Source organism: Oncorhynchus tshawytscha, linkage group LG22 (assembly GCF_018296145.1).
Source record: "Oncorhynchus tshawytscha isolate Ot180627B linkage group LG22, Otsh_v2.0, whole genome shotgun sequence".
Lineage (NCBI taxonomy): Eukaryota > Metazoa > Chordata > Actinopteri > Salmoniformes > Salmonidae > Oncorhynchus > Oncorhynchus tshawytscha.
The window spans coordinates 5,989,622-6,011,975 of NC_056450.1; the positions used below are offsets into that span (position 1 = coordinate 5,989,622).

General features: G+C 41.1%; 1 protein-coding gene across 1 annotated transcript; it reads left to right on the forward strand.

Annotated features, from left to right (window-relative positions):
* The first annotated feature begins 575 nt into the window (after positions 1 to 575).
* LOC112221623 (renin binding protein) lies at positions 576 to 15,450 on the forward strand. The gene is made up of 11 exons (XM_024383796.2): positions 576 to 759; positions 1,065 to 1,170; positions 1,355 to 1,430; positions 2,833 to 2,908; positions 9,848 to 10,026; positions 10,389 to 10,616; positions 10,762 to 10,843; positions 11,299 to 11,474; positions 13,100 to 13,231; positions 13,454 to 13,541; positions 13,965 to 15,450. The coding sequence occupies exons 2-11, from the start codon at positions 1,070 to 1,072 to the stop codon at positions 14,039 to 14,041; spliced, it is 1,215 nt and encodes a 404-aa protein (XP_024239564.1). The 5' UTR covers positions 576 to 759; positions 1,065 to 1,069; the 3' UTR covers positions 14,042 to 15,450.
* The last annotated feature ends 6,904 nt before the right edge of the window (positions 15,451 to 22,354 follow it).

Consider the following 22,354-nt stretch of genomic DNA (forward strand, 5'->3'; position numbering starts at 1 on the left):
CATCAAACATGATTTAGAACTTGTTTATGGAAAAGTGCTTATTTCTGTATTTCCATGTTGCAACTTGCTGAAAACTGTCCACAATGTTAATTTAATCTCAAATAGACAGCACAGCAAAAATTGTACATCCAGAGTGCATCAAAACATGATTTAGAGCTTGTTTATGGAAAAGTGCATTTTTTTTTTTTTTTGCTGTGCTGTCTATTTGAGATGAAATGAACATTGTGGACAGTTTTCAGCAAGTTGCCACAAAAATGGATAAGTAATGGAAAAGTGTTGACATTAAATGTTAACACTGTAGACAATAGAAATACATTACAGCTAAATAACAAATATGAAATATAAATTCTTTGTATTAGAAGTTAGAAATCAATTGTCATTGAAATGTAGCCCATAACTAAGTTTCGTGATCCTATATGAATTGTGTCTTTATTTATAGGTAACAGCGGAGGGGTATGCTTTAGGTTGAGCGGTTCATTGGTTTAGCCTCCTACTACATTCTACCATTGAATAAAAGGGGTTTGCTTTTATTTTGTCATTCTCCTACTCCTCACATGACCGATCTCGGGAAGCACATGACCCCACATGACAAGCAGTCATGTGATAAGACTTTAAACGTCCTCTTGAAGTAACCAGTTTTTTTTGTCTGTACACTGTGTTAACTACGGTTGCGTTCGCGTCTAAGACGGCATACGTCTGCATTTATCGAATGAAGCTCCGTTACAAGAGTGAAAATCTAAAACTACGTTTGGGAAAAAGGTAACTAAGCGCAGCGCTTTAAAATAATCGACTTCTCTATAGAGCAGAAGTGTATAGACGAGTCCAACGTAAGGTATCTATTAGAAAGTACATAGTACATTGATATGTCTAACTTGTCACTTGTTCAGAAATATGATTCACACCATAGCCGTAAACCATCATTATGCTTTCCTGAACGGGTCCTGCAAGAATAGTATTTAGGATATCTGAATAACGGCATTCACATTAGTGTTCTACAAACGTGTATACCTAAGAACTACCAATTTTCATCTGGCTTGATGATCGATTCAGTCTTGCTTTTGAAGGTGCGATGTCTATCGAGAAGCTGCAGCGTTATCGAGAGCAGATGCGCACAGAGCTGGACAAAGTGGTGGACTTCTGGCAGAAATACTCTCATGACACACAATATGGGTAAAAACCATTTGATCACATTCACATATTTGTCGAAATGTTTTGTTATTTTAACATTTTCTTTATCATAATTAATTTTTACAAACATTTTAAAAAGTGTAGCCTTGTCTAGCTGTAGGATAGTATGTATGCCATGTCTGTGAGATGAGATCAATTGACCATGTTAAACAATGTATTTTTCCAGTGGATTTTTCACTTGTATAGGGAAAGATGGAAAAATCTACGATGAGCTGAAATATGTCTGGTTGCAGGGGAGACAGGTAAACTCATCCACAAATGTTCAGTGATTGCCTTACCGCTCAACACCAAACAGATAGACCAATGCAAAGGCCTGCTAATAACATTGATGTGCATATTCTGCTGACTGTTGCAGTGCACCTTGATTTGATTATTGGGTGGGTTTTCCTATAAATGTACTTTTTTTTAAAGAAAGTCATTTTTTTTGGCCTTGAGCAAATTTCAGGTCTGCTGAGCGCAAACTTGAACATTGTGAAAATTCAGTGCAACTTCCAGCGTGCATTTACTGTGAACACTGATGCTGAACCCGCTTTAAGTTACCCTTGAAACAGTGGTCAAGTAGGCTGCTGTGGCTATTTGATCATAATGTAGGCCTACCAGAGTGAAGAAAATGCATCCCATAACATTTGAACATGGAAATAGATGTTCTATCATTCAGCCTACAGTTGCAGCCAATGTGTGGCTACAGTTGCAGTCAATGTGTGGTCTTCAGTGTAGGCCTGACATTAACCGGTCTATCCACTTGTCCTTCAGACAAAGAGGTGACTGAAAATGTTGTGGTGTTTGATGCAAGAAACCATTTTTCAAAATAAAATGCATCATTATTCCCATACCATTATTACAGAGAATCAGACAAATTATGCTGCCCTCTGCCTATTGGCTACTTAGCTTATTAAAGCCTGTCTCAAAATAGAACACTGCCCCTTTTAAGACAAGAAAAAAGCTCTTTAATTTACTCACTTTTCAAAGATGGCTAGAAATGCACACATTTTGTGCTTTTGTAGGAAGCAGTCACTCACCCATTTCAGACTACAAAGTATCTATAACTGGGCTAATAACTCACTAACTAGCAAAGGATATGAACAAATGTGCACACGTGGTTACATGTAGCTCTTGCTTTGAACTCAAAACAAGCGCACCAACTCATGACCGTTCATGCTGTAAACACAATCTAGTTCAAAGTGAATGGCACAGATCCATATATGACAATGGTCGATTTGCATATAGGCCTACTGCAGCTCTGACTGGTTATGGAGCTTAGGTCTGTGTAGAGTATGGGCCTGAGTCAGGCCTGTCAATGCAATAGAATCCTACTCTGCATTCTGCCTACAACATCTCTTGCATAGTTAGTTTTGCACACTAAGTCTTGCATAGTTTGTTTTGTTTCAGTATGTTGCATTGAAAGTGGCTAATATTGCATGGATACGATCACATTTCTAACAATAAAGGGGAACGTTGATTTTGTTAACTAACAGGGAAAACTCTAGAAAGTGAACTTCAATTAAATCTTGTGCTTCTCTGCCATGGCTGATATTTCTTCTGCGTGGCAGTAATGGGCTGCACGCCCTCGCACTTGCGCAGCTTAGAGGGAACATTGCTCAAAATATAATTTCACATTTCACTTGGATCAATGTATCTTTGCAGGTGTGGATGTATTGCCGCCTATACAGGACAATGGAGCGCTTCAACAAGCCCGAGATCCTGGAAGCCGCCAAATCTGGTATGTGGGTTTGGTGGTTGCATAGCATCTTTGTCAGTTATTGGGAGTGAAAATACATACCTATTCAGACTGTTAAAGCATTTGAGTGGATTTCCAAACACTTATCAGGTTGTTTTGTTGTGTCCTGTCAGCTTTGCAAGGAATTTCCCAAGTAAGCATTTAGCTTCAAGTTTTTTTCCAAAGGTGGTAGATGGTGAAATGTTTTCTGTTAGTGATTTAGTTAATTAATGCAAGTCCTTTAAAGAGGTCACCTCACCTGCTGTGCCAGTATTCTGACTCATTTAACTGATGCAAAGTTTTAAAAATTCCAAGATGGTGTAGCAGTGCAGACATAGTTTGTTGTTCTCCCATGTACATTTTGTCAATTTATTTTCATACAAAAAAGACATGTAATCTCTTTTTCCCATTTTTAAATGAAATATATCTTCCGGCAACCCGCCTCACCCAATGTGGTACTGATCTGCTATTTTTAGACCTTATTGCCAGAACCTCCATCAGGAGCTAATTACTAGCTATTTAGTCATTGTAAGCCACTGCCTTTTGCACAGACACCAGACGCTTTTAGCCTGGATAATACTTCCCAGCCTGCCAGTATCAGACTGTTTTCTCCACTACAACACCGGATTCCTACCAAAAGCCCTGGGCCATTACTCCTGATTATCACAGCTAGCTAGCTGCCACTGAGTGGCCCAGCCCCGGCCTGCTCAGTGATCACTTGGCTACACAGCTGATGCCTCCCGGACTCTTCACTAACACGATTAGAATCCACTACTCCACCGGATTCTTGCCATAAGCTCTGGACCTTTGCATCGGATAATTGCTGTTAGCTAGCTGCTACCAAGTGGCTATAGTGGTTAACACCCTTGTCCCGAAGCTAGCACCAGTTAGCCGCGAGCCAGGCGCATCTCCCGGCTAGCAAACGAAATTACTACGAAATTAAATGAGCTACAATACCACTTTTGCCAACTGGCCTGGACCCTTTGTTGACACGGAGCCCCGCCGTTCCATCACGACTGGTGTGCTGACGTAATTCCATCCGTTGTGCCCTCAACCGGCCTTTGCCAGACGTCGGAGCAGATGCTTCTACTAGCCTCGGTCTGCTAACTTTGTTGAACACCGTGTCTCCCGCTTGCTAACGACTACCCAGCGGCTTCCCTGTTTCATCTATTGCTGTTCACTGGACCATATGATCACTTGGCTACATAGCTGATACCTGCTGGACTGTTCATTAATCACGGTACTGTTTATTTTTGTTTGTCGGCCCCAGCCTCGAACTCAGGCCCTGTGTGTAGTTAACTGACACTCTCTGCCCATTCATCGCCATTTTACCTGTTGTCTTCGCTGATTAGCTGTTGTCTTACCCGTTGATGTCTTAGCTAGCTCTCCCAATCAACACCTGTGATTGCTTTATGCCTCGCTTTATGTCTCAATGTCAATATGCCTTGTATACTGTTGTTTAGGATAGTTATCATTGTTTTAGTTTACTGTGGAGCCCCTAGTCCCACTCAACATGCTTCAGATACCTCTTTTGTCCCACATGCTGTGACCTCACCCAGCTTAACTAGTGCGTCCAGAGATGCAACCTCTTATCGTCACTCAATGCCTAGGTTTACCTCAAATCAAAATCAAATCAAATTTATTTATATAGCCCTTCGTACATCAGCTGATATCTCAAAGTGCTGTACAGAAACCCAGCCTAAAACCCCAAACAGCAAGCAATGCAGGTGTAGAAGCACGGTGGCTAGGAAAAACTCCCTAGAAAGGCCGAAACCTAGAGAGGAAGAAACCTAGAGAGGAACCAGGCTTTGTGGGGTGGCCAGTCCTCTTCTGGCTGTGCCGGGTGGAGATTATAACAGAACATGGCCAAGATGTTCAAATGTTCATAAATGATCAGCATGTTCGAATAATAAGAAGGCAGAACAGTTGAAACTGGAGCAGCAGCACGGCCAGGTGGACTGGGGACAGCAAGGAGTCATGTCAGGTAATCCTGGGGCATGGTCCTAGGGCTCAGGTCCTCCGAGAGAGAAGGAGAGAATTAGAGAACGCACACTTAGATTCACACAGGACACTGAATAGGACAGGAGAAGTACTCCAGATATAACAAACTGACCCTAGCCCCCCGACACAAACTACTGCAGCATAAATACTGGAGGCTGAGACAGGAGGGGTCAGGAGACACTGTGGACCCATCCGAAGACACCCCCGGACAGGGCCAAACGGGAAGGATATAACCCACCCACTTTGCCAAAGCACAGCCCCCACACCACTAGAGGGATATCTTCAACCACCAACTTACCATCCTGAGACAGGGCCGAGTATAGCCCACAAAGATCTCCGCCATGGCACAACCCAAGGGGGGGCGCCAACCCAGACAGGATGACCACATCAGTGAATCAACCCACTCAGGTGACGCACCCCTTCCAGGGACGGCATGAGAGAGCCCCAGTAAGCCAGTGACTCAGCCCCTGTAATAGGGTTAGAGGCAGAGAATCCCAGTGGAAAGAGGGGTACCGGCCAGGCAGAGACCGCAAGGGCGGTTCGTTGCTCCAGAGCCTTTCCGTTCACCTTCCCACTCCTGGGCCAGACTACACTCAATCATATGACCCACTGAAGAGATGAGTCTTCAGTAAAGACTTAAAGGTTGAGACCGAGTTTGCGTCTCTGACATGGGTAGGCAGACCGTTCCATAAAAATGGAGCTCTATAGGAGAAAGCCCTGCCTCCAGCTGTTTGCCTAGAAATTCTAGGGACAATTAGGAGGCCTGCGTCTTGTGACCGTAGCGTACGTGTAGGTATGTACGGCAGGACCAAATCAGAGAGATAGGTAGGAGCAAGCCCATGTAATGCTTTGTAGGTTAGCAGTAAAACCTTGAAATCAGCCCTAGCTTTGACAGGAAGCCAGTGTAGAGAGGCTAGCACTGGAGTAATATGATCCAATTTTTTGGTTCTAGTCGGGATTCTAGCAGCCGTATTTAGCAACTGAAGTTTATTTAGTGCTTTATCCGGGTAGCCGGAAAGTAGAGCATTGCAGTAGTCTAACCTAGAAGTGACAAAAGCATGGATGAATTTTTCTGCATCATTTTTGGACAGAAAGCTTCTGATTTTTGTTCTCAATGTTACGTAGATGGAAAAAAGCTGTCCTTGAAATGGTCTTGATATGTTCTTCAAAAGAGAGATCAGGGTCCAGAGTAATGCCGAGGTCCTTCACAGTTTTATTTGAGACGACTGTACAACCATTAAGATTAATTGTCAATTGTCAAGATTAATTGTTACCTCCACTGTACCCACACCCTACCATACCCCTGTCTGTACGTTATGCCCTGAATCTATCCTACCATGCCCAGAAATGTTGCTCCCTTTTATTCTCTGTCGCACTAGATGACCAGTTTTGATAGCCTTTAGCTGTACCCTCATCCTACTCCTGCTCTGTTCCTCGGGTGATGTGGAGATTAACCTGTATAACCTGTTAACCAGGATTTGTTTCTTTCCTATTAGTTTTTTTGCGGTGTACTTTTTGTGTCCAGTGACTAATGTATTGTTATCGGTGTATGAGGAGGAATAATAATGACGGTTTATGCCCTGCTATTGTTTTAATTTGGATTTTATTTTTGTACCCAAATATACTTTATTTTGTTTTATCCCGTGAACGGGACCGTTGTCATCATCTGACACTAATTAGCATAACGCAACGGACATAAATCTTACTAGAAAATATTCCTATTCATGAAGATCACAAGTGAACTATATTGGAACACAGCTTAGCCTTTTGTTAATCACCCTGTCGTCTCAGATTTTCAAAATATGCTTTACAGCCAACGCTAGACAAGCATTTGTAAGTTTATCATAGCCTAGCATAGTATTATGCCTTGCTAGCAGCACCTTGTCACGGAAATCAGAAAAGCAATCAAATTAAATCGTTTACCTTGGATGAACTTCGGATGTTTTCACTCACGAGACTCCCAGGTAGACAGCCAAAGTTCATTTTTTGCCCAAAATATTATTTTTGTAGGCGAAATAGCTCAGTTTGTTTTTCACGTTTGGCTGAGAAATAGCTGAAAAATATTACAAATTAGCTCCATAATATCGACAAACATGGCAAACGTTGTTTAGAATCCATCCTCAAGGTGTTTTTCTAATATCTATTCGATAATATATCAGTCAGGACAATTTGTTTTTCATTAGGACCGGTTAGAGTAATGGCTACCTCCTGTCTTTTACACGAGAATCTCTCTCGGAGCCACCATGTGACCACTTACGCAATGTAGCCTACGGCTATTCTTCAACAGAAATGCTTAAAACTACGTCACAATGCTGTAGACACCTTGGGGAATACGTAGAAAGCGTAAGCTCGTTGATGGTACATTCACAGCTGAATAGGGAGTCATTGGAACACAGCGCTTTCAAAACCTGCGGCACTTCCGGATTGGATTTTTCTCAGGCTTTCGCCTGCAACATCAGTTCTGTTATACTCCCAGACAATATCTTTACAGTTTTGGAAACGTTAGTGTTTTCTATCCAAAGCTGTGAATTATATGCATATTCTAGCATCTTTTCCTGACAAAATATCCCGTATAAAACAGGAACGTTTTTTTTCCAAAAATGAAAATACTTCCCCCTAACACCAAGAGGTTAACCCAGGTCCTGCGTGTCCCCAGGCGCTCTCATTTGTTGACTTCTGTAACTGTACAAGCCTTGGTTTCATGCATGTTAACATCAGAAGCCTTCTCCCTAAATTTGTTTTACTCACTACTTTAGCACACTCTGCCAACCTCTGTTCTTGCAGTGTCTGAATCCTGGCTTAGGAAGGCCACCAAAAATTCTGAGATTTCCATACCAAACTACAACATTTTCCAACAAGATGGAACTGCCAAAGGGGAGGAGTTGCAATCTACTGCAGAGAGAACCTGAAGTTCTGTCATACTTTTAAATCTGTAAACAAGGGCACCCTCATAGATATTATCCTGACCAACTTGTCCTCCAAATACACCTCTGCTGTTTTCAATCAGGATCTCAGCGATCACTGTCTCATTGCCTGCATCCGCTATGGGTCCACGGTCAAACGACCACCTCTCATCACTGTCAAATGCTCCCTAAAACACTTCCGCGAGCAGGCCTTTCTAATCGAGCTGGCCGGGGTATCCTGGAAGGATATTGACCTCATCCCGTCAGTAGAGGATGCCTGGTCGTTCTTTAAAAGTAATTTCCTCACCATCTTAAATAAGCATGCCCCTTTCAAAAAATGTAGAACTAAGAACAGATATAGCCCTTGGTTCACTCCAGACCTGACTGCCCTCGACCAGCACAAAAACATCCTGTGGCGCACTGCACTAGCATCGAGTAGTCCCTGCGATTTGCAACTTTTCAGGGAAGTCAGTAACCAATACACGCAGTCCGTCAGGAGAAGCAAAGGCTAGGTTTTTCAAACATAAATTTCCTACTGATCCTTGACTTCCATGTCATTTACAAAATAGCCTCCAACACTCTACTCAGCAAACTGGATGCATCCGTTTTGTAGCCAAAGCCCCATTTTACCACCCACCACTGCGACCTGTATGCTCTCGTCGGCTGGCCCTCGCTACATATTCGTCGCCAGACCCACTGGCTCCAGGTCATCTAAGTCTTTGCTAGGTAAAGCTCTGCCTTATCTCACTGGTCACGATAACAACACCCACCCGTAGCATGCGCTCCAGTAGGTATATCTCACTGGTCATCCCCAAAGCCAACACCTCCTTTGGCCGCATTTCCTTCCAGTTCTCTGCTACCAATTACTGGAACGAATTGCAAAAATCGCTGAAGTAGGAGACTTATATCTCCCTCACTAACTTTAAACATCAGCTAACTGATTGCTTCAGCTGTACACAGCCCATCTGTAAATAGCCCATCCAATCTACCTACCTCATCCACATATTGTTTAAAAAAAAACTTTTTTGCTCCCCAGAATTTCTACTTTGCACATCATCTGCACATCTGTCATTCCAGTGCTAAATTGTAATCACTTCGCTACTATGGCCTATTTATTGCCTTACCACCTCACGCCGTTTGCACACACTGCATATAGACTTTTCATGTTATTGACTACATTTGTGTAACACTGTTTGTTGCACTGCTTTGCTTTATCTTGGCCAGGTCGCAGTTATAAATGAGAACTTGTTCTCAACTTGGCCTACCTGGTTAAATAAAGATTTTTTTTTTAAATGAGTCAGTCTTTGACAACCTGAGCGAAGACGGTAGTTAAGCAACAGAGAAAATAGCTGTTTTGAACCACTTAGTATGGTGTAGGCTACATACAAGTTATGAGCAAATACAAATGACAGGTGTCATGAAGACTAAAAGCAGAAAGAAGCGCACCCAATGTTATCGACAGCATGAAGATACACACATTTCCAGTAGAAGACACACAGATGTAATGAAACAGAAAAAACACCAATAGGATTTACTCCAATGTTAGTTTCAGGATTTCCGGATCTAGAACACAACCTTCTCCTATGAAACTAGTCTGGGCATGCAACAGCTTATTTGCCTATAAAAAACAAACTCGTACTGCTTTTAATATTTTATATATATATTTTTTTTATTTAACTAGGCAAGTCAGTTAAGAACAAATTCATATTTACAATGACTGCCTACCGGGGAACAGTGGGTTCAGGGGCAGAACAACAGATTTTTTTACCTTGTCAGCGCGGAGATTCGATCCAGCCCAACACTCTAACCACTAGGCTACCTGACACCCACACTCGCCAAAGATGGTAAACATTGAGTGGTGATCCTCTTTGTTTTTCCGGTTTGCTATTCAATGTGTCATCGGAACTTAAAAATGTATACCACATTTTTTTATTTGCTGCAGAAAAACAAACAGGAGTGTGGTCTCAATAGGGATTTTGGTACACAATTCTACTTGTGATGAGCAAACTTTGTTAATGTTTTTTTTCTGTTTTCTTAGGAGGTGCATTCTTGCGACGCTTCGCTCGCATTCCCAATAGTGGCAGCCCATGGAAGTGTGCCTTTTGTTTGACCAGGGACGGTAAAGCCCTGAAAGTGCAGAGGACCATCTTCAGCGAGTGTTTCTATGTAATGGCCATGGATGAGCTGGCTAGGGTCACAGGAGACAAAGACATGCAGGTAAAACAGCCCGGGGCACTAAACACTTCCACAATAAAGTTCTGTTGTTAAACTGGCAATCTGTGATCAATACAGCCATGTTTTAATTCATTATTAATAATTAGTTTAACTGTTGAGCCCATGAGAACCCAAAATTTAAGCTTTTTTTACATGGTTAAAACTATAATTTTGAAATCATGGAATGAACCTTCCATCCACAGGGACACTTCCGGTTTGTTGAAAAGGGCCATGCATCAAAGACCCAATCAAATTTGAGCAGAATGGGGGCTAATATCTGCTAGCCAATCAGAACACAGAACCCTTAGTGGGTTTTGCCTGTATTATGGCCTATTTTATTTCTCATATGCCCTCGTTGTTACTAGGCGGAAGCAGCACAAATGATGGACCAGCTGGTCCACTGGGTCAGGGTGGACCCATCAGGCCTGGGCAAGCCCCAGCTTTCTGGAGACACCCCGGTCTGCAGCATGGCTGTCCCCATGATGCTGCTGTGTCTGGTGCAGCAGCTCACGGAGGCCCGCAGCGGGGAGGAGGTAGACAAGTACAGGGAGGTTGGAGGCTGGTGCGTAAAGCAGATCCTCCAACACCTTCAGGTAAAGAACTGTAGGCCTACAAATATGAAACAACCAGGTGTGTGTGTGTGTCTGAGCCCGTTTGGAGTGTCAGATGGAAAGCGTTTGCACTTTTCGGGGCATTTCCATTGGCTCCATTGAATTGTCTATGACTGTCTTTGTACAGAGAGGTGGTACAGCCATTTTGGAAAGTGTCTCATCAGAAGGAAAGGAACTTCCTGGTTGCGAGGGGCGACTGCAAAACCCAGGTGATACCCTTTGTACTCAACTAAATGAGATTTCTCTAGATCAGGGCTTTTCAATTCCAGTCCTGGAGGGCCAAAACACTTCTGGTTTTTGTTTCTCCCTGGTTTTTAATTGGACTCACCTAGTGTCCCAGGTCTGAATTAGTCCCTTATTAGGAGAGGATGAAAACCAGAAGGGTTTTGGCCCTCCAGGAACGACATTGACAGCCCTGCTGTAGATAATGTTTGATAGGCTCCATATTACTTGTCAAGTCATCTAACATAGTGGTATATATTAGTGTATTACCTTATTATCCCTAACACTATGTTTTCTGTTTTGTGTAATAACACTAGTTACTTAGTTAGACTGGATACTGCACATGTAGTGATATCTAAGATGACTGTGTTACCATTGTATTGCCTGCCTGTTTCTTTCCTTTCTGGCTTCCTTATTTCTTTTATATATACATTTGCCATAGGCCATGCACTGGAAGCAGGCTGGTTCCTGCTTCAGTACGGTTTGGAGAATGGGGACCAGGAGCTCCAAAGGACAGCAGTGGACAAGTTCATGGAGATCCCCTTTCTGACAGGCTGGGACAAGGAGCACGGAGGGCTCCTCTACTTCCTGGATGTGGACGGTTACTGCCCCACACAGGTACATCCTGTGAAAGTAGACTTAATTTATTTCCGGTATGGGCCTCCTATGTGTGCACCAAAACATTTTATGGGCCTAATCATAGAAATATATAGAATCCCTATTAATTCAGTATGTTGTCTGTGGGCCTAAGTCTTAAAAGATGTGTCATTTAACTTTTATTTTTCCTTTTGGCATAAACATAACCAGTCATGTATTTTTATTTGATTGTCAATGTTTTACCGATACGGCGTACCCCCACTATTTATTTTTCTGGGATGCCGTACCGGACCATAACGCCTTACTTTCACCCCTGCATACTAGTTTTCTAAATAGAGTAAAATAGAGTTAAAAAACGCAAGTTGATTCACCCACTGGGTCATACAGCTGCATAAGACAAAAAACATTCACACAAGCACTGGTATGTAACCCTTTCTCCAATGCTGAGCCCCTCCTTACACATCTGGACAGCAAATTGCTGGATTTGAATCCCTGAGCTGACAAGGTAAAAATCTGCCCCTGAGCAAGTCAGTTAACCCACTGTTCCCCGGGTGCCGAAGACGTGGATGTCGATTAAGGCAGCCCCCCGCACCTCTCTGATTCAGGGGGGTTGGGTTAAATGCTGAAGACACTCAGCATTGTTGTACAACTGACAAGGTATCCCCTTTCCCTTTTACCAGTCTGTTGCTAGACAGAACCTTAGTGATTTCTGTTCTTCCTCACGTCATCTGACAGTATTACATAGAGCCACGACTACATGGAACTCTATTCCACATCAAGTATCCGACGCAAGCAGTAAATTTAGATTTCAAAAACGGATTAAAAAAAAATCTTATGGAACAGCGGGGACTGTGAAGCAACAAACATTGGCACAGACAGATATGCACAAAAACACACACACAATGTTTGTTGCTTCACAGTCCCCGCTGTTCCATGATTTTTTTTTTAATCCGTTTTTGAAATCTAAATTTACTGCTTGCGTCGGTTACTTGATGTGGAATGGAGTTCCATGTAGTCATGGTAACATACGCACTGTAACACAATAATATACGCACTATACATACACATGGATTTAGTACTGTAGATGTGTGTTAGTGGTGGAGTAGGGGCCTGGGAGCACACAGTGTGTTGTGAAATCTGTGAATGTATTGTAATGTTTTTAAAATTGTATAAACTGCCCTAATGTTGCTGCTTTGGCAGCAGCTAATGGAGGTTCATAATAAATACAAATACTTGACCTCGTCCCCAACTCCTCACTTTTCCACATTGGTTCCCTGATGGCTAACATTAACATATCCTGACAGAATGTAAACGTTCTACATTTCCCTCTCTCCCCCAGTAACATGAATAAGTATATTTCATATTTTTAAGTTTAAAGTCCGAACCCATCAATACAACACTGCGCTTGCTGCAAATGCACGAGTCGTTCAACCAAGCATAAAAATCAGTGTAGGAGTCATTTGGCAGCTCAAACCCACACATCACAAAGGGTTGAATGGGTGAAAGTAATATGGATGAAATGGCAACTGAGGGGACCAAACCTTTTGCTTGTCCAACCCTTTCATTGCCTTTTTATTAATTGACTAAATAAGGGAACAAAGTACTATAGAAATGTGAACCAGGGCCAATGTGTTCTGTTTTCACAGTTGGAGTGGAGTATGAAACTATGGTGGCCGCACTGTGAGGCTCTCATCGCATACCTGATGGCCTACAGCCATACCAAAGAGCCAGCCCTGCTGGAGCGATTCTCTCAAGTGTACGACTACACCTTCAGCCATGTGAGTGAACTCCAGTCTAATTGTGTTTTAATTTTATACATTTTTTTGCTATCGTTCTGCTAAAAATACAATACATGGAAATGACATGAAATATGGGTGTCATTTTATATGTAGAGAATAAGTAACACAAATATTTGGTACTGCAGCTCAAATTAAGCTAAACTGCTTTGAGGAGCTAACCTTTTGCAATATGGTGTGCTGTTTGTCTTCCTGTGTATGCAGTTTTCTGATGCTGAGAATGGCGAGTGGTTTGGATATTTGACCCAGCAAGGGAAAGTGACACTGGATTTTAAAGGAGGGCCTTTCAAAGGTGAGAATGTTAACAGGCCAGAGAAGGGGTTAGTCAGAAACATGACAGGCACAAATAATTGTACCTCCTGTTTGAGACAATACAAGTAATGTATACATTTGTTTGATATGCTCAATCTGTAATATTTTATGTTTTGCCCTTGTTTCTATATGTCCATATCACCCACTCTAGTGGATATAGTAAATACAATGTGGTTGTATTTGATTACAGTGATTGCAAGGCTTCCTTTCCCCCAACCAAAAAGTGGTGGAGGCGCGACACTTCTATTTTATTATGAATGAATTAAAAACAGACGTTTCAGTCATGGTGGACCTTCATCAGACTGGTTTCTTTGCCCAAAATAAATGCATCAGATGAAGTGTTTTGACCTTGTGTACGTCTGTGATTACACTGACTATTAGTCTTCCTTTTGTTTTATTTCAGGTTTCTTCCATGTGCCTCGGTGCCTTTATATGTGCGAGAAAATCCTGGACTCTATACTGAACAAACAGGAAACCTGAGGTCACCAACTAGCATGACCTGGACAATGTAATTTTATAATCATTATTTACACTGAGTATACAAAACATTAAGAACACCTTCCTAATAGTTTCATTTACCCCTTTTGACCCTCATAACAGCCTCAATTCGTCAGGGCATGGACTCAACAAGGTGTCGAATGCGTGCCACAGGGATTCTGACCAATGTTGACTCCAATGCGTACCACAGTTGTCATGTTGGCTGGATGTCCTTTGGGTGGTGGACCATTCTTGACACACACGGGAAACTGTTGAGCGTGAAAAACCCAGCAGCGTTAAAGTTCTTGACACAAACAATATCCTGTTCAAAGACACTCACCCTTTGATTAGCACACATACACAATCCTTGTCTCAATTGTTTCAATGCTTAAACATTCTTCTTTAACCTGTCTCCTCCCCTTCATCTACACTGATTGAAGTGGATTTAGCAAGTGCCATCAAAAAGGAAGCATTGCGTTCACCTGGTCAGTCTTATGGAAATGTTTTATACACTCAGTGTAGACAATATTGGACAATGTTAATTTTCTGAGATTCTGGAGACCGTTTTGAAAGCAAAATTGCAAATTACTGCATATGTTCTTAAAGTGAAGATCACCTACATTTTATTAGAAACAGTGAAGGGGAAAGAAAATGGCTATAGAAATAGGGGGCACACACTGCAAAGTTTTGTACTAAGATGATTACATCAGCTCAACTGTTTGTGTTAACTGTGTGTTGTAAGCCTATATGTTTGGCATCTTGAAATATGAAACACAATTTAATAAATAAAGGAAATATTGTTATGTAAGGTCAATATAAAGGTGACTCAAAATCACTTGGTTATTTACCATAGAGAATATTGCAAAAAGTTGTTGTTGTGTGTCAAAGCCTGTAGGCCGGACAGACACAACATGACCATCTATACCATTATTGTCAGGAGGTCATGTACCGGTGTGCAGCTCTGCATCTCTCACCAAGAGAAGCTTAGACTAATTTCACAATGATGGCAACAAGGCTCTTGCTTAATTTGAATTAGTGTTTGAAACTTAAAATCATTTGAACTTTGAACAAGCAGCACCACAATAATGCCCCAGAACCCTTTAAGACCCAAGACAACTTGTTGTAGCTGTTCTATGATAACTGTATAAATTGAGCTTTTATGATCCATAACTTAATATTTTACAATTGTATACTGTAGTTATATTATGATTATTTTCTTTCCAATTTTTCATTTGTTTTGTGGTATGTTCATTTCATTTAAGTGCTGTTTTAAAGTCTAGCATCTAAAGTTATAAGGAAATAACAATTTACAGTAACTCATGTCTAGTTAATAATTAAATTAACCTACATGCAGCCAAATGTTCTATGACAGTCATTGAATATTGTAATTAAATTCTGTGTTATGTCCTTTCTATCTGTGATACTTGTATTTTCATCACAACAGGACGACGTAAAACAGACTGGGACACAAGGCAAAAACATTGCGGCTCATTTCAAGTAAATACTAGGTTTATACTGTAATGAATAATGTTTTCAAATATAAACTCAGCAAAAAAAGAAACATCCCTTTTTCAGGACCCTGTCTTTCAAAGATAATTCGTAAAAATCCGAATAACTTCACAGATCTTCATTATAAAGGGCTTAAACACTGTTTCCCATGCTTGTTCAATAAACAATTAATGAACATGCACCCGTGGAACGGTCGTTAAGACACTAACATCTTACAGACGGTAGGCAATTAAGGTCACAGTTATGAAAACTTAGGACACTAAAGAGGCCTTCCTACTGACCCTGGAAAAACACCAAAATAAATATGCCCAGGGTCCCTGCTCATCTGCGTGAACGTGCCTTAGGCATGCTGCAAGGCGGTATGAGGACTGCAGATGTGGCCAGGGCAATAAATTGCAATGTCCGTACTGTGAAACGCCAAAGACCGCGCTACAGGGAGACGGGATGGACAGCTGATCGTCTTCGCAGTGGCAGACCACGTGTAACAACACCTGCACAGGATCGGTACATCCAAAAATCACACCTGCGGGACAGGTACAACATGGCAACAACAACTGCCCGAGTTACACCAGGAATGCACAATCCTGTGCTCAGACTGTCCACAATAGGCTGAGAGAGGCTGGACTGAGAGCTTGTAGGCCTGTTGTAGTAAGGCAGGTCCTCACCAGACATAACTGGCAACAGCGTCGCCTATGGTCACAAACCCACCATCGCTGGACCAGACAGGACTGGCAAAAAGTGCTCTTCACTTATGAATCGCGGTTTTGTCTCACCAGGGCTGATGGTCGGATTCGCGTTTATCGCCGAAGGAATGAACGTTACACCGAGGCCTGTACTCGGAGCGGAATCGATTTGGAGGTGGAGGGTCCGTCATGGTCTGGGGCGGTGTGTCACAGCATCATCGGACTGAGCTTGTTTTCATTGCAGGCAATCTCACGTTACAGGGAAGACATCCTCCTCCCTCATGTGGTACCCTTCCTTGCAGGCTCATCCTGACAGCATGACGATGCCACCAGCCATACTGCCTGTTCTGTGTGTGATTTCCTGGAAGACAGGAATGTCAGTGTTTTGCCATGGCCAGTGAAGGGCCCGGATCTCAATCCCATTGAGAACGTCTGGGACCTGTTGGATCTGAGGGTGAGGACTAGGGCCATTCCCCCCAGAAATGTCCAGGAACTTGCAGGTGCCTTTGTGGAAGAGTGGGGTAACATCTCACAGCAAATCTGGTGCAGCCCATGAGGAGATGCACTGCAGTACTTAATGCAGCTGGTGGCCACACCAGATACTGACTGTTACTTTTGATTTTGAACCCCCCCCTTTGGTTAGGGACATATTATTCCATTTCTGTTAGTCACATGTCTGTGGAACTTGTTCAGTTTATATCTGTTGTTGAATCTTGTTATGTTCATTCAAATATTTACACATGTTAAGTTTGCTGAAAATAAATGCAGTTGACAGTGAGAGGATGTTTCTTTTTTTGCTGAGTTCATTTAGTAAAAATGTAGATAAATAATCAGCCTACATGTCAAAGTGTAATCTAGGTGATATGGCTACAGCCTCTCATGTCCACACCGATGCTGACATGAGGGAGGCGCTAGAAAATGTAACCAAACTTTAATGAGACTGCTAATTTCGTAAATACAGTGCCCTCAGTAGTAGTCACACCCATTTACTTTTTCCACATTTTGTCTTGTTACAGCCTGAATTTAAATTGGATTAGTGCGATTTATGGTAAGAAACTAACCAATCTTTAAATATATTAGTTAGTTGGGCTAGGCGTGCCGCTAGCGCCCCACCTCGACAACATCCGGTGAATTTGCAGAGAGCGAAATTCAAAATACAACATTCGTAATATTAATCATTCATGAAAATACATGTGTCATACATCATTTAAAAGCTTAACTTCTTGGTTATCCAGCCGCTTTGTCAGATTTCAAAAAGGTTTTACGGCGAAAGCATACCATGCGATTAACTGAGGACAGCGCCCCGCGTACAAAGGCGTCACAAGTCAGAAATGGCGATAAAATAAATCACTTACCTTATGAAGATCTTCCTCTGTTTGAAATTCAAAGGGTCCCAGCTACATAACAAATGGTCCTTTTGTTCGAAAAAGTCCTTTATATCCCAAAAAAAGTCAGTTTAGTTGGCGCGCTTGATTCAGTAATCCACCGGTTTCCCTAGTTCAAAATGCATACAAATTAATTCCAAAAGTTACCAATAAACTTTGTCTAAACAAGTCAAACAATGTTTCTAATCAGTCCTCCGGTACTGTAATTATGTAAATAAACGATACAATTTAAGATGGAGAATGGTATGTTCATTACCGGAGATAAATAAATAACGAAGTGCGCGCCACAATACTACAGCCAAAATGGGAGCCACCTAGAAAAACTAGCTTAACTCTTTCTAAAGACTGTTGACATCTACTGGAAGCCCCAGTAACTGCAATCTGGAAGGTATTCCAATGAGTGGTGAGCTCCAAAAACAAAAATCTGTATGGATTCTCCTCGGGTTTTTGCCTGCTATATAAGTTCTGTTATACTCACAGACATTATTTTAACAGTTTTGGAAACTTTTATAGTGTTTCTATCCAATACTACCAATTATATACATATTCTAGCTTCTGGGCCTGAGTAACAGGCAGTTTACTTTGGGCACCTCAGTCATCCAAACTTTGGAATACTGCCCCCTATCCCTAAGAAGCTAGCTAGGCTTACAGGTTAGTTGGCTAGATTGATGATTTGATGCCAATTAGCATGCTAGCTAGATAGGTAGCTAGCCGGCTATTGGCAATACCAATAACCAGAGACATATATTTAGTAATTTGTTTGTTTTAATTTATCCCAATGCCTCGCAAAGAATGGCACCTATTGGTAGATGGGTAAAAAAGCAGGTATTGAATATCTCTTTGAGCAAGGTGAGGTTATTAATTAATAATTTTGATGATGTATCAATACACCCAATCACTACAAAGATACAGGCGGCCTTCCTAACTCAGTTGCCGGAAAGTAAGGAAACCGCTCAGTGATTTCACTGAGGCCAAAGGTGACTTCAAAACAGTTAGAGTTTAATAGCTGTGATAGGAGAAAACTGACATTATAGTTACTCCATAATATTAACCTAAATTACTGAGTGAAACGGAAGCTTGTACAGAACAAAAATATTCCAAAACATGTATCCTGTTTCCAATAAGGCACTAATACAAAGTGTTATGTTTGGGGCAAATCAACAGATCACTGATATTTTCAAACATGGTGGTGGTGGTATCATGTTATTAGTGTGCTTGTCATCGGCAAGGACTAGACAGGTTTTTTAAGATAAAAATAAATGGAATAGAGCTAAGAGCAGGCAAAATCTTAGAGGAAAACTTGATTCAGTCTCCTTTCCAACATACACTGGGAGACACATTCATCTTTCAGCAGGAAAAAATCTAAAACATAAGGCCAAATATACACTGGTTGCTTACCAAGACGACATTGAATGTGGCCTAATTTTGACCTAAATTGGAATGAAAATATATGGCAAGACTTAAATGGCTTGATCAATGATCAACCAACTTGACAGAGCATGAAGAATTTTTTTAAATAATAATGTGCAAATATTGTGCAATCCAGGTGTACAAAGCTCTTAGACTTACTCAGAAAGACACAGCTGTAATCACTTCCAAAGGTGATTCTAACATGCATTGACTCAGGGGTGTGAATACTTATGTAATTGATGTTACAGGTTTTGTTTTTTTTGTTTATATTTCGAGGTAATACCTTACCACGAAGGGCGCACCGATTGGTGTAAGTACACTACATAACTAAAAGTATGTTATGTAGTGCAGCTCTAGCAGGGCAGAAATTTGACTAACTTGTTGGAAAGGTTGCATCCTATGACTACCATGTTGAAAGTCACTGAGCTCTTCAGTATGGGCCATTCTACTGCCAATGTTTGTCTATGGAGATTGCATGGCGGTGTGCTTGATTTTATACATACATGGTTGAAATAGCCAAATCCTCTCATTTGAAACGGTGTCGACATAGATCACTCTTATAGAACGAGTGCAAGGAAACAGACAACTAAGAGAAAGGACATTGTGACATCTTGTGGACAATCTAGAGACTTACACCCTGAGGACGAAAGACCAGGCCATCTGAAGTGGGCCCAACAGAGATACCCAATGGAGACCTTCAACATGTAAATACATGCATTGCACTTCTTACCCATAAGAGCGGCAGTTCGGGGCAAGGTATTAGGGCTAAACTAAGCGTAGTTTACAAATGTATCCAAGTCTCTCTCTCTCTCAAAACATGTGTCATAATGTGTTGGTCCGCTAGGGACCTGTTGTCATTGTATTAAGTTCTAAGCAATAACCTAGACTGTGTGCATCTTATGTTATCATTTAGCTTGTTAGTAAATGAATAATCAACTAAATTTGTGTGGTATGGAATGATTAGTGAGACCCGGGTTTGTGGAGATTTAGTGAGACCCAGGAAATTCAGTAAGACCCGGGTGAGACCCGGGTTTGTGGAGAGTCTACAACTTTCAGAATGAGAATGATTTGAGGAAATGATTGATTATTGTCTGTTATGATATCGAGATATTCGGGTATACTCTAGAGATAATTCGGGAAACAGTAACTCATTAAACACACTTTTCCGGTGGTGCCCCAAGTTACTAATGAGTTAATTGTTACAGTAATTTAATCGTGTAATAATTAAACATAGTTAATTATTCTAAAAATAGCATGTCATCACATGAATGATAGTCACGTCACAACAAGCCTGATTTCAAAATGGATTAAATAGTTGTTTTTTCACCATCTACCTCACCCCTATGGAGGACCAAGACGGCCAAAATCAAAAATAAATAAATAAGTATATATATGCACATAAATGTAAAAAAAAAGAATATACACGGAAATCAATAAATAAATAAACACAATTTGATATAAATGAGTACTTTTGCATTTACTTATTTTTCCAAAATATCTATTTTCCTAATGATTAATTTCTGTATTGATTTATTTCCCTATTTATTTCCTTGACCATTTATTCCTGTATTTATTTATTTCCCTATTTATTTATTTTTGCCAACTTTGATTTATTTATCTATTTCTGTCACTGAGCATGTCTACACGACGAGTGTCGGTGTCTGAGCTTCTTCGAGAGGAAGCTGATCGTCTTGAAGAAATAGAGCACTGTAAGTATTGCTGGGCATCAGTTGAACATTACTTGATGTGTACTTTTTGCACACATAGAAACCACATGTTCAGACTGCTAATGTTAACTTAGCAAGAAGACTGGCCAAAGGAACACATGTTCACCAAAGGGAAGAGTGCAGACTGGCCAAAGCTAGCTCTAATCATTTGCTTTTCACTCAAATGTTGTAGCATTAGTTAGCTAGCAAGCACGGTGAATTGTCTAGCAGTCCACAAAGAGAATATTAGAAGATTTCCCTAGGTATATTGCCAGATATCACTGAAATGGTGCGGTCAAGTTAATAAATAAGCATGAGTAACTTAGCAATATACTCCTCTGCAGTTTGAACTAAAGTTTATAGCTACATATTTTATGCTGTGGATATCTAGGCCTAATGGTGCATGCTGATCATTTGTATTGTACAATTTCATTGTCAACAGCAAGTTCATCTGGAACCTCATCTGGCACTGCATCTAGCACTTCATCTGGCACTTCATCTGGCACTTCAGGGGGTCAAGTAGGCCTACACCCTGTTGATGGTGAGTTAGCTATCATACAACGAATGTATTATAATTAATATTATATAATTTATAACCAAGTGTAAAGTAAGAATGTGCCTCCAACGACTGACATATCACTTCATTTTCTATTATATAGCCTGACTTACTTGCCATAAGCATAGTGTACTAAAAATATTAGACAACATGACTCAAGCTAAGCTGATCTATTGGTTAGGAATGTATTTTTGAAATCAAAGAATCATCACTTGATCATCACTTGATGGACAAAAGGGAGCCCTCAACCAGACATTTAAAGTCAATCAACAGTGAACCAAATTGTTTTGTGCAATATTGTGACAATTTGTTTTGTGATGTACATAGGCATGCAGAAATCTTACATTTTAGAACATATAACTTGAATGTATAGGGAGTTTCTTGTTGAATTATGAGAGATTCTTGCATGTTTGAATTCAATTTGCATAGTGTATAATACTGACCCTAGATCAGCACCTGTACTCTGATAAGCTTGAACTTCTATGGCTATTAAATGTTAAATCCTACTCATGTCATTTAAACTAATCTGGGCATGTAGTTATCAAGCTTCTCAGAGTATGGGTGTTGAGCTAGGGTCAGTTTTGCTATGAAGCAAAGAATAAGGATAGAATATAGACAGGGGAAACATGATCATAGATCTGCACCATAGTGCAAGAAGCTGGACAGCTGGCCCAGATATCACACCATTTTGAAGGTCCTGACAGTTAGATGTACTGTCACCGGCCACTTTATTAGGTACAGCTGCATGTTAACGCAAATAGCCTGCTCCTTCGAACAGAGAATAATGTGGCTGCCTGCAACTCAATCTATAGAGTAAAGAGCTTTAGTTGTTGTTCAACAAAAATATTAGAACGGGCAAGATGTGTAATCTAAGCAACTTTGACCGTGGTATGATTGTTGGTGTGGCACATGGTGGTTCCAGCATCTCAGAAACAGCTGCCCTCCTGGGATTTTTACGCACTACAGCCTCTAGAGTATACAGAGAATGGTGCGATAAGAAGTGAGTGGCAGTTCTGTGGGCAAAAACACCTTGTTAATGAGACAGGTCAGAGAAGAATGCCCAGACT